Below are 15693 nucleotides of genomic sequence, written 5' to 3' on the forward strand. Positions count from 1 at the left end.
AGAGGGCCTGGCCAGATCATATCTGAATCAAGACCTGAAGCATGTGAGGAGGTAGGTCATGAGTACATCTGGCAGAGTACGTTACAGCTGGTGAGATAAGCAAATGTGAAGGCCCTGGGGTGGGAGCATACCTGGTGTGTTGTAGGACTCACAAGAAGGCCAGGATGGCTGGGGAGTGAGGTGGGAGAAGTGTGAAATGAGATCATTGGAGCTAAATTCTGTAGGACCCCTTACAGGCCATTAGAAGGACTCTGGCTGGTACTCTGAGTATGATGGCGAGTGACAAATCTGACCTATGTTTACCTAGCTGCTTGGTTGAGAACAGACTAGAGGGCAGTAAGGATGGAAACGTGGAGACCATGGAGGAGGCTACTGCAGTATCAAGAAGACAGATGATGGTGGTTTGGAAAAGGCGGGATCAGGATTTGCTGACAGCTTGGATGTAGAGTGAAAATAGAGTTGTCGAGGATGACCCTAGGATGTCTGGCCTGAGCAGATGGGAGGATGGAGTTACCATATTCTGACATGGGAAGACTGCAGAAACAGAAGGTTCAGGATGAGATGACAATCAGGGGCTCAGTTTTGGACTTACGGAGCTTGATAGGCCTGCCTACCAGACAAGAAGGAAGAGATGTCAAGCTGACATGTGGATATATGAGTTTGGAGTCCAAGTGAGAGATCTGAGAGTCACCACCGCACAGATGCCATTTATTATTTATTTACGAGATGGAGTTTCACTCTGTCATCCAGGCTGTAGTGCAGCGGCACGATCTCATCTCACTGCAACCTCCGCCTCCCGGATTCAAGTGATTCTTCTGCCTCAGCCTCCCAAGTAGCTGGGACTATAGTTGCATGCCACCACACCCAGCTAATTTTTGTATTTTTTAGTAGAGATGGGGTTTCACCATGTTGGCCAGGATAGTCTCGAACTCCTGACCTCAAGTGATCTGCCTGCCTCAGCCTCCCAAAATGCTGGAATTACAGGTGTGAGCCACCACGCCAGGCTATTTTTAATCTTTTTTTTTTTTTTTTTTTTTTTTTTTGAGACGGAGTCTGGCTCTGTCGCCCAGGCTGGAGTGCAGTGGCGCGATCTCAGCTCACTGCAAGCTCCGCCTCCCGGGTTCACGCCATTCTCCTGCCTCAGCCTCCCGAGTAGCTGGGACTACAGGCGCCCACAACCGCGCCCGGCTAATTTTTTGTATTTTTAGTAGAGACGGGGTTTCACCGTGGTCTCGATCTCCTGACCTTGTGATCCGCCCGCCTGGGCCTCCCAAAGTGCTGGGATTACAGGCGTGAGCCACCGCGCCCGGCCAATCATTTTTAATAGAAAAATTCAAACCCATACAAAAATAGAGAGAATGATACAGTGACTCTCTATGTACCCAACATCTAGCTTCAACAATCATTACTTTCTGCTGTTATTGGATAGTATTTAAAGACCGGAAACTGGATGATAACTCCATGGGAGTGAGTGTGGAAAGAAGAGAAGACAGTGACCAAGGCCTAGTCTAATTCAGCAAGAAAATATTGAGAAGGTGGGGAGGAACCAGCAAAGGGGACTGAAAATAAACAGCCAGTGAAGTAGGAGGAAAACCAGATTATGGTAGCCTGGAAGCCAAATGATGAAACAAATAATTCCCAGGTAACAATTTACTTACAGTATGATCAGTGCTGAAAGAAAAAAAATAGTGTGTTGATGCAGCACAGTGGCTCACACCTGTAGTACCAGCACTTTGGGAGGCTGAGGCAGGAGGATCACTTGAGTCCAGGAGGTCGAGGCTGTGGTGTGCCTTGTTTGTACCACTGCACTCCAGCCTGAGCAACAGAGTGAGACCCTGTTTCCAAAAAGAAAAAAAAAAAAAAAAAAAGACAGAAAAAGTATTGTGTGATGAGAGTGTATGACATGAGAATTAACCTAGTGTGGGGGCCAGGGAAGGCCTCCCCGAGGCAGTGACATTTAAGCTACCGCCCTCCCTCATTCTCCCTGTGACCAGCTAAAATCCTCCCTCCTCCATCCTGCTTCCACTCAGCTAGCTCCTCCTTTCTGGAATGGCTTAATTGAGGACTGTGTGCCAGCCATGAGTGGGGTTTTGGAACACAGATGAGAAAGACACAATTCCTGCCTTCAGGGAGCTTGCCCTGTAGCAGGCAGACAGACAAGCAAAGGACTTCATCACCATGAGGTGAGTGCTGGGATCAGAAAAGCACAGTGTGAGCCTTGAGAGAAGCAGGGAGGGACACATACCCTGTCTGGGAAAAGAAAGGAAAGGCTTCCTGGAGGTGACATATGAGTGGAGAATGGAGTAGAAGTTGGACCTCCAGTTGCCTCCTCTGTCCATGCTCTTCAGCTTGGCTTGGACTTGTCAGGTGTTCACTCTTGTCCACATGCTTACATTTTAAATTTTGCCTGAAATCTCTAGCCCAGCTTAAATCCTGACCTCAGTGCAGAGAATCGCACTTGAGGCCTGGCATTCGCGAGGGCCCTTTGCAAAGATTTTCACAGGGCCGTTTGATAGCTCTTTGAGGAACAGGTGCAAGCACCCTGTTTCGCTGCCAAGCTTTCCTTACATAAATTTTCAAGTGAAGGTTGGTATTCCCACCGCCGGCGCCCTCGGCTTCTGGAGGCGGCACGTTTGGCCACGCGCTGCGAGGCGCCCCTGCCTTCCTCGCCTGCTGGCTCCCGGTGGGGGCGGGCAGGGCACGTGAGGGCGTCTGCGCCCCCTCCCGGCACTCGAGGCTGCTGGCCGCGCCCGCTGCCCGGGAAGGGAAATCCCGGAGGAAGCCATTGTTGTTATGTCCCCTGTTGTCGTCATCGGCTGAGCCGTGCCAAGAATCCCGTTCCCCGCATAGGGCCCCACAGTTTTTCCCCATTCTCGAGCTCACCCGCCCAGGTATCTACGGGCCAGGCTGCCGCATCCGAGCCACGGAGTGCACGGTGGCCCCTGCGCATCCCAGCTCCAGGGTTCTCAGAATTGGGGAGAGCCCTAGGATGGGTGCGGCGCTTAGAAAACCGACGGCGCCGGGCCCGACGTACCCAGAGCCCTGGCATAGCTAGGCAGGGACTTGGGTTCCACCTTGACGCTGATAAGTAGCCCGACAAGGTGACCTTGTCCGGTGGTTTCCCCCTCTGGCCGCCTCAATTTGCCTCCCTGTGACCCGAGGAGAAACAGAGGTCCCTCAAGTTCCGCGCCTTAAGGGGAGGTTGGAGGGAGAAAGACCCCCTCTCTCCCTTGCCCCCTCACCCAGCGTGGGCTTTGGACTGGGGAGGCCGGGGGCGGGTGCCGAGGAAAGGCTGGCGCAGCCGGGGGCGGGGATGGCGCGGAGGGCGCGCGCAGCCCCTGTGGCTCTCCCGTGCGGCTCCGCAGCCGCCGCACAGGACAGTCCCTTCGCACGCGCCGCCCGCACACCTTGGCACGAGCCAAGCCACACTCTCCCCCGCCGGAACAGCCAGCCCGCCGCCCAGCTTGCCTAATCCATTTAAGCCTCACCTCCTCCGCGAAGCTCTCCCGGGTTAACCCCCTCACTTCCAACCACTGTATCTGGCACGTGCTCCCGTTTTTTTGTTTTGTTTTGTTTTGTTTTTTGAAAGTGCACTCGCGGTCTCGTTGGAATAACACTGTCGAGGGTAGGTGTCTGTCCCCAGAAGCCTAAGTTCAGGACGCCCAGTGTGTTCTGAAGGATGCGGCTGATGAGTTTCTTGCCTGGGCTTACTAACCATTCCCACCCTCCATGCTTCCCCATCCCTGCTCGCTCTCTCCCCTCCTCCTACGGACCCTCCTCTTCACAGACTGTCATAGCTTCCAGTGCACAATCCTCTTCCCACCCCCTCCCATTCTACAGTGGCGGCAGGTGCGAGGGGAGAGAACATTGAGCATTTGAAGCTTCGACTTGAGGCTCGGCCACCGACTTTGCTGTAAGTCGCTCCCGCCCCTGGGTTTTAGTTTCCCCCAAATGAGGCAGAATGCGGTAATGTCCGGAAGGGCGCTGCAGGTGTGGAGGATGGGAATCACTGGCTGACACGCTGCCCCTCAGCCCCCTCTCCATAAACAGTGGCCGTGACACCAAAAAGGCGGCTCGACTCCACTGGCCGCCCCCGCCGGTAAGAGGACTGTGCGCGCTCTCCAGTTGCCAGTGCGGCGTCCAGAGCCGGGGAGGGAAAGAGGTTGGGGGTCCAGGCCGGGCCCTTCATTCACAGCCTTCGTGACCTTGGACTCTTCTTCCTCTGGGTCTCAGTTTACTCAGTTGAAAAGCAGGGATAACAATGGGTTGAAGGAGAGCAGGAAGCTTGTCACCCAATGTTTCTGTATAAAAATAAATGATCATTCGCGGTACAGTGATTGGCAGCAGATTTGGCTAGTGAATTCCGACCCCAGATTCTCCGTAGAGGGGTTTCTGGAGTCCCTGGAATCTCCGTGTGTCACCGCTCATCTCACGTTCTTTCTGGTTCTCTGGAGATAGGTAATGGGTCCGCCCCTGTTTCTGCTTCCGCGTGGTGGGCGACACCCCCCGTGCAGGCATGCACAGAGTGATGGTCGTTGGGCGAAGGTTGGTCGTGAGGTCCCTGGGCTTGAGGAGCGAGGCTTGGAACCGGTGGGCGGGACTTTGTGCAGAGGAGGGGCTAGCTCGCCTGGGGGACGGGGCTGCGGAGATGAGGAGTTCTCCAGAACTCGGGTGGCGGGGCGCTCCCGCCGCCTTCACCGGGCTCTGGCGCGGGGAAATGGGGCTTTGGCAGTGGGGCGGGGCTTAAGGGTGGGGAGAGGCTGGGGAGCCTGGAGGCGGGGCTTGGGGAGCTCGCCCCACGCGGGGCGGGGCTCCAGCGGCAGCGGGATCTGCAGTTCGGACTCCGCGCGCCACAGTCGCTGCAGTTCGCTCCACTCTAGTGGCCCCGCCGCCCTGCGGGGATCCTGGGGGTCGGCGGGCTGCTTGGACTTGGCGCGGGGCCGGCCCGGCCTATCCCTCCCTCGGTGGGGCCTCGACGGTCGGGGCACCGGGAACATGGAGCCCTCTCCCGCCGCCGGGGGCTCGGAGACCACTCGCCTGGTGAGCCACCTGGACCGCGGTGGCGCCGGCGGCAGCCTGCGTTTGAAGAGGTAGGACAGACCTGGGCTGGCCCTCGGCCTGGGGGCGCCACCCTACTACCCTCCGTCCATTTCGTTGTCTCTCTCGGCGCGGGCCCCGGCGGCCGTCCCGGCGCCCCGCGGGTCCCTGGTCCCCGCTGCACCCCGCTTAGTCCCCTCTGGCCGCACGGAGCGCCCGGCCCTACACAGCCGACTACGCCTCCTCCCGGCTGCCTGATTTCCTTGGGTGAAGCGGCCTCCCACTCCCTTCCTGCCGGCGTCCCAAGTCGCCGGACCCATCCGCCGCCCCCGCCGCGCCTGCCTTCCCTGGGAGCGGCTGCCGCTCCGTCGGGCCGGAGCCCTTGCCAGGTGCCTCGAGGTCCTCATTGCCTCGGGCCCAGGTCGGGAGCCCCTAGCTGCCCAGACTTCAGAGCTCCCTCTGGAGGCCCAGGGGCTTTCCTCCGCGCGCCCCCTCCAGCCGCGGCCAGCTGTGGACGCCAGGGCCCGATGATGGGCCGGGCTCCATGCAGGTCCTGCGGGCCCCTGGGGGGCGGGCGGCCGCCGGGAAGCGAGGGGGCGGCGCGGAAGGAGCAGGTGCGGTCTGGGCAGCGGGGGTATTCCCGGCTCCGCACAGACGGGGCCGGGGGCGGCGAGGTGTGAAATGAGGCGCGCAGAGCGGCCAGGACAGCGGGCCGGGGGCGGTAGGAGAACCGCCAACGCGCCCCGCCGGCCCCCGCGCCCGCCGCCGCCATCCGCCTGCCCCTCTGAGCGGCCGCCGGGCCTTCCTGCTCACCCCCGCGGGCCATCTTGTCGGTCGGCTGACCGTCCGTTTGTCTCGGGAATTTGGCAGGGTCTCTGGCTTTTTCTCTACCCCATCTCTCTCAATCTTTCTGCTTCTCTCCTAGTCCCTCTCCCTTTGTCTCTGACGTGGTGCTTCTGTGTGCTTCTCGTTCTTTCCTTGGGTGGGGGCCTTCAAGCCGGGTTGGGGGCGGGGGCGAGCAGAAGGGAGCTGGACCCCTTCCTGCAGGGGCCTGCAGAGACGCAGTGAGGGCTCTGCCGTAGGCCTGGCATCTCTTCAGGTGTCCTTTTGACTTTGGTTCAGCCCCTGCTACGTCACCCCTCTTCCCCACTCAATATTGGTTGTTTGTTGGGGGTTTCGGAGGGCCAGGGAGAGGAAACAGCCTTTCCTCATCTCTAAACAGCGTGTAGCCACCCCACATGCACACACCCCCACACACCAACAGCCAGGCTTCCTTAGTGCCCAATTTATGCAGAACAAAAGGGAGCTGCCTGTTGATGGGTGGCCACCTTGATGACTGGCTGTGCTGTGCTTTACAAGGCCAGGGAATGAATGTTGCCCACTGCCCCCAGAGCCACCCAGCCTCTGCTCTTCAGACTCGCATCTCCAGCTCCAGTCCATCTTCACTCTCATATGGCCATTAGTCACCCAATCCTGCAGCATTTTCTGAAAGGCGTTTCCTAACCTACCTGACCCTCCAGGGAAGCTCTGGCCTGGTCTATTCTAGACTCCTCCATCTCCTCTCCTCTCTTCTCTTCCTCCCATTAACAAGGTCATCTCAGTGCTTAGGACATATTTGTTCAAGCAGTCAGTGTATCTTCCTTTATATTCCTTTGAGCCCATCACTTTCCTCCTCAGCCCTCCCCTGACACTTCACACTTAGACTCCATGCCACAAACCTTGTCTTTGTCATTCTACATGTCTGGAATACCCTTCTCCACCTAGGTCTCATCTCCTTAAACATGCCTTTCTCTGTGAAGTTCTCCGAGCCCCCTGTGAGGGGGTGCTGCCTTCCCTGCACCCCAAACTGCTTTGTTTGTAACCCTCCTAACATCAGCCTGTCCTTGTGTAGTAAGCCATTTGTTACAATCTGTCTCTCCCACCAGACCAGGCTTCATTATGTGTGCTCTGCCTGGTGCACCTCATTGAACGAATGAGGAATGGTTTCACAGCCTCCTTCACTACCCCATCTCCTCTGGAAACACACCCAGAATCATACACGCCCAGATTCTAAGTCTTGGATGGGGCTTTGGAAATTCAAGAAATTAATCTACCAGTATTTCAGTTTTCTGTACAAGCACCAGATGTTCCCCCTACCTCCCTCAAAACTCAGTTCACCCACTTGGCAGAATTGTCTTCAGCCAGAAGGCCCCAGACATCCCGCTCCACTTTGCTGCTATGATCACGTTTCTATCTGGAGCCCTCGTTTTTACTCATGGGTATTCTCGTCACACCTCCATGAGTATTTCTAGTACTGTATTTTCTATTTAGGTCCTGAATTCTGTGGAAGATTCTGTCCTTGCTGGGTTCAGGTTGGGTAGTGGCAAGGGTGAGAATTGAACCAGAATGGACTTAGCACTCAGCCTGAGCTCACTCAGCCTCTGGCAGCCCTAGGTGAGGTCCCAAGCCCCATTCATTTGTCAAGGGAGGCTTATGGTACCATGCAGTTAAGGTAGGCGCTGCTGGGTGCTTATAGTCAGACTGAAGTCCAATTAACATGCTGCTCTCACTGCCATCCTCAGCCATAGCAGACTGCACCCCTTCTTCCCCATGACAACACCAGCTCTGGAATCTAGCCATCAGTTCTCTGTGCCAGGAATCAGACTTTTTGGCCCCAACGTCCCGCTCGTCTCTTTTTTTTTTTTTTTGAGACGGAGTCTCCCTCTGTTGCCCAGGCTGGAGTGCAGTGGTGCCATCTTGGCTCACTGTAAGCTCCGCCTCCCAGGTTCACGCCATTCTCCTGCCTCAGCCTCCGGAGTAGCTGGGACTACAGGCGCCCACCACCACGCCTGGCTAATTTTTTTTGTATTTTTAGTAGAGACAGGTTTCACCGTGTTAGCCAGGATGGTCTCAATCTCCTGACCTTGTGATCCGCCCATCTCGGCCTCCCAAAGTGCTGGGATTACAGGCTTGAGCCAGGGCGCCTGGCTGTCCCCGCTCGTCTCTTAAAGGGCCACACTTCAGCTGCACGCCTAGAGAGGGCGGGGGCAGGATCCGGGAGTGGAGGCTCTGGGAGGTGGGCCTGGAAAGGAGGCACACAAAGGCCAGGAACACATGGTGAGTCCCATTCTATACTTCATTCCACCTTCCCTTCATACTGCCTTGGTGTGCGTGGCATAGCATTCATCTGCCTTTATCAAAATCCTTTCCATTCTTCAAGGCCCTTCTCATGTTACCTCTTTCATCTGTTTCCCTGATTTCCTCATTATAATTAGTCTGGCCCTCCATCCTTAGAACCCTGATAGCACTCTAAGCGCCCTAATGACAGTGGCCACCTTCGCTCTATATCATTGTGTAGGTACATACTTGCTCTGTTCACCAAAAGCTCTCAGAGATCAGCAGGAATCCTGCTCATTTTGGGGTGCCTAGCATAAGAAATTGATTTGGTTGGGGTCTAGTCTCAGCTCTAGCAACTAGCTGGGTTGGCCTCCATGTGTCCCCCAACTCTGTGAGCCTCATGCTTCTTATTTAATAAAATGTAGGCCGGGCACGGTGGCTCAAGCCTGTAATCCCAGCACTTTGGGAGGCCGAGACGGGCGGATCACGAGGTCAGGAGATTGAGACCATCCTGGCTAACCCGGTGAAACCCCGTCTCTACTAAAAAATACAAAAAAACTAGCCAGGCGAGGTGGCGGGCGCCTGTAGTCCCAGCTACTCGGGAGGCTGAGGCAGGAGAATGGCGTAAACCCGGGAGGCGGAGCTTGCAGTGAGCTGAGATCCGGCCACTGCACTCCAGCCTGGGCGACAGAGCGAGACTCCGTCTCAATAAAAATAAATAAATAAATAAATAAATAAATAAATAAATAAATAAAAATAAATAAAATGTTAGACTAGAGCCGGGTGCGGTGGCTCACGCCCATAATCCCAGAAACTCAGTAAACTGAGGTGGGAGGATCACTTGAGGCCAGGAGCTCAAGTGTGTGGTGAGTTCTGATCACACCACTGTACTCCAGCCTGGGCAACAGAGCAAGACCCCATCTCTCTCTCTCTCTTTTTTTTTTTTTTTTTTTTTTGAGACAGAGTCTCACTCTGTCACTAGGCTGGAATGCAGTGATGCGATCTCGGCTCACTGCAACCTCCAACTCCCAGGTTCAAGCGATTCTCCTGCCTCAGCCTCCCGAGTAGCTGGGATTACAGGCACGTGCCACCACACCCAGCTAATTTTTGTATTTTTAGTAGAGGTGGTGTTTCACCATGTTGGCCAGGATGGTCTCAATCTCCTGACCTCGTGATCTGCCTGCCTTGGCCTCCCAAAGTGCTGGGATTACAGGTGTGAGCCACCACTCCTGGCCAACCCCATCTGTTAAAAAAGTTAGACTAGACCATCTGTAAGGTGCTTTCCAGCTGTGAAATTCTGTGACTCTGTGTATGGAAGGAAAAGGGAGGCTGGGGTCTGACCTGTTCATTTAGCCCCCATCTCTCATGTGGCCCTCTGCTGACACAGCTCCCGGATATGACCAGGCCTGGGGAAGGAGCGAGAGATGGTCTGATGAGGCCAGCATGGGGGACTGAGGACGTGGAGTGAGCAGGCCAGCCTGTGGGCCAGGCCCAGGTTGAACCATGTCGCTTGCCTCAGTCTCTTCACAGAGCCATCAGAGCCCCTTCCTGAGGAGTCCAAACCTGTGGAGATGCCCTTCCACCACTGCCACAGGGACCCCCTGCCGCCGCCGGGTCTCACCCCAGAGAGGCTGCATGCACGGAAGCAGCTGTATGCTGCCTGTGCCGTGTGCTTTGTCTTCATGGCTGGGGAGGTGGTCGGTAAGTTGGGGAGCAGCCCTTCAACCCCATCCTCCCAACACCTGCGCAAGCCACTCCACCCAGAGTCCCAGGGATGTTCCTGGGTGCAGATGCAGAGATGGGGATGGCTGGGATAGGGGAGCTGGGTGCCCGGGACTCAGGACGTGGGAGAGGTGAGGGACAGAGCACCAAAGGGAATTCCAGTCGAGGTCTGGGGCCAATGGGTCAGGGCTGGCTTCTTTTAAAAACCTTATTTTCTTGTTATTAAAATAAAATATATCATTGTAGAAAAAGTTAGAAAATACAGATGAATGAAAAGAAGACCATAACAGTAGTTAATTATACCTATAGTCCCATCACCTGAGAAAACCCCAATTCACATTTTTGGTGTATATCCCCCAATTTATTTTCCATGCCTATACACACTACATGATATTTTCTAAATGGAAGCAGACTCCATCATTTCACCCTGGCAGGCGGGTATCTGGCACACAGCCTGGCCATCATGACCGACGCAGCCCACTTGCTGGCAGATGTGGGCAGCATGATGGGCAGCCTCTTCTCCCTCTGGCTTTCCACCCGTCCAGCCACCCGCACCATGACCTTTGGCTGGCACCGTTCAGGTAAGGCCCTTGCATGGCCCAGTGACTCTCCAGTCTTGCCAGAGGGCACCTCTCAGGGTCCCAAGCAGGTCTCTGACAGCTTGTCTCCCCCCTACCCTGCAGAGACTCTGGGGGCTTTGGCCTCTGTGGTCTCCCTCTGGATGGTCACTGGCATCCTCCTGTACCTGGCCTTCGTCCGCCTGCTGCACAGCGACTACCACATCGAGGGGGGTGCCATGCTGCTGACCGCCAGCATCGCAGTCTGTGCCAACCTGTTGTACGTCCCAGTATGGAGCAGGCACCTTGTGGGGCCCAGGGCGAGGGGTCTTCCTCCAGGATGGGAGAGCTAGCTTTCTCTTCCCCACCAGACACACAGACATGCGCACACAGCTTTCCATGGGCTGCCCTGGGTGTGCCTGAGAAGGGTCTGGGATAGAGACCTAAAATTCAGTCAGCAGATCTCTGTTAAGGGCCTGCCATGGGCCAGCCACTCTGATGAGGGCTTTCATCAACATGATTGCATTTGAACCTCGTGGCCACCCCATGAGGTAGGTAGTATTACCCCTAGTTTACCATTAATGCAGTCAGTCCTGACAGGTAACTTGCCCCAGTCATATATCTATTTAGGTAACAGAGCCAGCATCCGAATCCACGTGTGTGGCACCAAGTCTGGTATTCTTTCCCCCAGGCTGCATTGTTTGTCTCTCTTGCAAAACGCTGTTTTCTTCCAGGGGCTGGGAAAGGGCTCCTGGGGAGGTGAGAGAATGGGGCGTGGAGATGGGGGCATAGGAGGCCAGGAGCAGGCCCCTGGGCTGAGCTGCTTTGCTTCCCCCTCAGAATGGCCTTTGTGCTGCACCAGGCTGGGCCCCCCCACAGCCACGGGTCTAGGGGAGCAGAGTATGCACCGCTGGAGGAGGGTCCTGAAGAGCCCCTGCCCCTGGGGAACACCAGCGTCCGGGCAGCATTTGTGCACGTGTTGGGGGACCTCCTGCAGAGCTTTGGGGTACTGGCTGCCTCCATCCTCATCTACTTCAAGGTACCATTGTTGGAGACCTGCCCCAGCCTTCCTCCCCACAACTCCACATCCCAGCCCCCTCCTTCCCAGGTCCCAAAGCTTCCTTCCCCTCCCTCCAGCTCCTCCCTCCCACCTCCCAGGACTCTCCCAGACATGAGTCATGTTCCCTGTCCTCTCTGCAGGGTTTTGAGGGGCCTCTCAGGTCCTGTTTGTTCAAGACACCCCTAGATCTTCCCCTGGAAGCTCGCTGGTTGTTGGGCTTAGGGATCTCTTTCTCTGCAGCCTCAGTACAAGGCAGCCGACCCCATCAGCACCTTCCTCTTCTCCATCTGTGCCCTTGGATCCACGGCTCCCACCCTCCGAGATGTTCTTCGAATCCTCATGGAAGGTGAGTCGGGCACCACTGCTCCCCACCCCTGCGGCTGTCTCTGACTTTACTCTCGCACTGGGCCACCACTTTTTGCTTTGAAGAGAGTACGGGAAGAAGGCTTGGCTCATGGGGTCTGCTGCTGGAACAAGGATTTGGGCATAGGGTGAATTGTAGGGGTAAAAGGAGAGTGGATACAGGATAGGGGAGGTGGAGTCCCGTGGTGGGGGTGCTGCTTCTGGGCAGGAGTGGCCCTGGCAGTAAGGCATGACTGGTGCTGGTTGCAGGTACCCCCCGCAATGTGGGGTTCGAACCTGTGCGGGATACGCTGTTGTCGGTGCCAGGAGTCCGGGCTACCCATGAGCTGCACCTGTGGGCCCTTACGCTCACTTACCACGTTGCCTCTGCACACCTGGCCATCGGTGAGTCTCACTGGCCCCAGCTAGTCACTACCTAGAACATACCCCACCCCAAACATGGGACAATAGCTTGAGTTACTAGGATTGTTTCGGTCTTTCTTGATCTGTCTGTGTTTGTCTGTGTCTCTCTCTCACATACACACACACACACACGCACACGCGCTCGTGCATGTTGGACACAAGGAGTCTCCATCCACTGGATGCAGTGTTCTGGGGGAGGTTTCACCCTCTTTGAAGTAGCACAGGGAACCAACAACCCTTTAAAAGATCATTAGTGGCCAGGTGCGGTGGCTCATGCCTGTAATCCCAGCACTTTGGGAGGCCAAGGCAGGTGGATCACAAGGTCAGGAGATCGAGACCATCTGGGTTTTAGAGTGAAACCCCATCTCTACTGAAAAATACAAAAAATTAACCCAGCGTGGTGGCGGATGCGTGTAGTCCCAGCTACTCAGGAGGCTGAGGCAGGAGAATCGCTTGAACCTGGGAGGTGGAGCTTGCAGTGAGCCGAGATGGTGCGACTGCACTCCAGCCTGGGCGACAGAGCAAGACTCTGTCTCAAAAAAAAAAAAGAGAGGCCGGGCGCGGTGGCTCAAGCCTGTAATCCCAGCACTTTGGGAGGCCGAGGCGGGCGGATCACAAGGTCAGGAGATCGAGACCACAGTGAAACCCCGTCTCTACTAAAAATACAAAAAATTAGCCGGGCGCGGTGGTGGGCGCCTGTAGTCCCAGCTACTCAGGAGGCTGAGGCAGGAGAATGGCGTGAACCCAGGAGGCGGAGCTTGCAGTGAGCCGAGATCGCGCCACTGCACTCCAGCCTGGGCAGCAGCGTGAGACTCCGTCTCAAAAAAAAAAAAAAAGAGAGAGTCCTGATGCTCTTTATTAAAAAAATAAAAATAAAAAAAAATATCATTAGTACTTACAGGTCTAGTGATGGGGCACAGTTAGGTAAATTACGGCACCTCCACCCTGAGGTATCATGTAACTGTTAAAAATGATGCATATGAAGACTGTACAGCAACTAGGAAAAATGTTTATGGTATAATGCTGAGAAAAAAAGCTGAATATAAAATTGCATCTACATTATGATTCAACTATTAAAAATATATATGGTGAGTCATGAGCTGACAAAGGATTTTTGAGTTTCTTCCAGATGCAAGAAGCAATCAGAGTCATGCAATTTGGATGCCAAAAATATTATAATTTGTAGGATATTTGATGGAAACTCTAGAGGGACAATGAGACAGATATTTAACATCTGGATTGTCCTGGGAAATTGGGTGATATGGCTGTTGAAACGTTGAGCTGTTTGTTGACACTCAGTGACAGGAGAGAATAGGAGACTGGGAAGAGTTTAGTGTGTTAGCACGGTTGATTAGGGTGAGTCTCTCCAACATTTGATTTGACACTTTTATGCTGTTCATACAACACAGAAAGAAAAGCAGGCTCCCATTCACGCCTGGCTTTAATGCTGTGCAGCCCCTTTCCCTGTCCTTATCTCAGTCCCTGCCTGTTCCTGACTCCCCTGGGATTGATGCCGCCTCTTATCACTCTCCCACAGACTCCACTGCTGACCCTGAAGCTGTCCTGGCTGAAGCCTCATCCCGGCTCTACTCCCGGTTTGGATTCTCCAGCTGCACCCTGCAGGTCGAGCAGTACCAGCCGGAGATGGCCCAGTGCCTGCGCTGCCAGGAGCCCCCACAAGCCTGAGCCATGGCCCTGCCCTCACCCCACTGCCAGGCCGAGGCTCAGCCCCGGACTCTCAGCATCTGCTGCCCTGATCACAGAGACGGGACCGAGCCAAGTCCATACCCCTTCCTCTCTCCCTCCTTCCACCTGCCAGTTTCCCCAGCCTCAGCCCCAGCCCCAGCCCCAGTGGGCAAGACCAAAGTGTGGCGGAGAGTGGGTTGGGAGTCAGGGGGATAGATGTGACTAGTTCAGGGGCAGGGACTCCCGGGCCTCAGTGTGGCAGGGTGTGTCGAAGGCCTGTGGTGCCCTCTCCACATGGTCTGGAGAGCACGAACATCCTTTCCCTGCCGTCCATTTGTCTGTGTGGCAGGCCGGCCGGCTGGCTGGCTGGGGGCATCTGCCTGTCTATGTGCTGTTCGTGTGCCTATGCCTGGGGGAGGTCAGTAGGGGCCCCCTCCCCACATGGCCCTCGCTCTGTCTATGCAGGGGCCCCAAGCCCGCACTTTGTCCGTGTGTCTTAGCCCTGTGGTTTTGTCTGTGTGTGTGTGTGTGTGTGTGTGTGTGTGTCTGTTCTTGGTGCTGTGGCCTGTGTGTCTCTGTGCCTATGTGGCTGTGCTATGGTCTCTGTGAGTCTGCTCCATCCTTGTGTCTGTTTGGGGGTCTGTCTCTCCATCCCTCTGTTGGTGCTGTGCCCTTGGCTATCCCTGAAAGAGGGAGGACTCCGCTGCAGCTCCACCAATAAACTCGTGTCTCACTGCATCTTTCAGCCTGTGTGCTGACTCCTCAGGAGGGGGAAATCAAATAGGTCACTTGAGAACAACCAAATCCCTCCTGTCCCTTCCCAGCCTCTGGAGTGACCTCCCACAGACCTCCTGTACTTTCCCAGCCCCTCCACCCTCAGATGTAAGGTAAAAGCCACCAGCCTCTTTACTCCCCTTCCCCTGGCTCACAGCATGCCTGGGTCCTTGGCTCAGGGAGAATCCCATGTGTCCTAGGCTTGGTTGCAGGAGAAGGCTGGAAGGTAAGGAGCCAAGGAATCCCTGGGAGTCACTCGTTCTCAGAGGTCCCTGCATGCCAGTGGGCCTCAGGCTGGCTGGAGGGAGGCTGGGTCCCTTTGAGGGAGAATAGCATTGATGTGGGCTTGGTTCTCAGGCCGTCTAAGGAGTCCAGCAGTAGGGACCCCTCAACCCTGATAGCAGCCAACCCTGAGTCCAGGTTTAGGCTGTGAACACCAAGGACCTCTTTTACACCTATTCTCCCTTTGTCTTAAGAACTGCATATTTTGACACATTAAGTCTTAAAATCAGGCTCATTAAGGGATTGTTGATTTTCTCTTAAAAAAAGCAAACTCAAGCTGGACATAGTGGCCTATGCCTGTAATCCCAGCCCTTTGGAGGCTGAGGTGGGAGGATTGTTTGAGCCCAGGAGTTCAAGACTGGGCAACCTAGGGAAACCCCTGTCTCTACAGATAATTTTAAAATTAGCTGGGTGTGGTGGTGCACACCTGTAGTCCCAGCTATTCAGGAGGCTGAGGCAGGATGATTGCCTGAGCCCAGGAGGTCAAGGCGGCAGTCAGCCATGATCATGCCACTGCACTTCAACTTGGGCAACAGAGCAAGACCTTGTTTCAAAAAAAATCAAACTCACTGGGTTCAGTGGCTCTCGTCTGTCATGCCAGCACTTTGAGAGACTGAGGCAGGAGGATCACTTGAGGCCAGGAGTTCAAGACCAGCCTGGTCAACATAGTGAGACCCTGTCTCTACAAAAAAATTAAAAATATAAATTAATTAG

General features: G+C 55.2%; 1 protein-coding gene across 9 annotated transcripts in view; it reads left to right on the forward strand.

Annotated features, from left to right (window-relative positions):
• SLC30A3 (solute carrier family 30 member 3) overlaps nucleotides 1-14661 on the forward strand; it is a 22771-nt gene extending 8110 nt beyond the window's left edge. For 2 of the 9 annotated variants that reach the window (XM_077959941.1, XM_028831850.2), the window contains 7 exons: nucleotides 9653-9834; nucleotides 10290-10436; nucleotides 10539-10692; nucleotides 11253-11451; nucleotides 11713-11818; nucleotides 12085-12219; nucleotides 13775-14661. In XM_077959941.1, the coding sequence (XP_077816067.1) occupies nucleotides 9653-9834; nucleotides 10290-10436; nucleotides 10539-10692; nucleotides 11253-11451; nucleotides 11713-11818; nucleotides 12085-12219; nucleotides 13775-13923 (1072 nt within the window). In that variant the 3' untranslated portion in view covers nucleotides 13924-14661. Of the gene's footprint in view, nucleotides 1-2059; nucleotides 2184-2855; nucleotides 3626-3840; nucleotides 3914-4854; nucleotides 5091-9652; nucleotides 9835-10289; nucleotides 10437-10538; nucleotides 10693-11252; nucleotides 11452-11712; nucleotides 11819-12084; nucleotides 12220-13774 lie in introns of those variants that run through there. The other 7 variants (XM_077959943.1, XM_028831852.2, XM_077959940.1 and 4 more) reach the window with 7 other exon arrangements.
• The last annotated feature ends 1032 nt before the right edge of the window (nucleotides 14662-15693 follow it).

The sequence above is a fragment of the Macaca mulatta genome, chromosome 13 (assembly GCF_049350105.2).
Source record: "Macaca mulatta isolate MMU2019108-1 chromosome 13, T2T-MMU8v2.0, whole genome shotgun sequence".
Lineage (NCBI taxonomy): Eukaryota > Metazoa > Chordata > Mammalia > Primates > Cercopithecidae > Macaca > Macaca mulatta.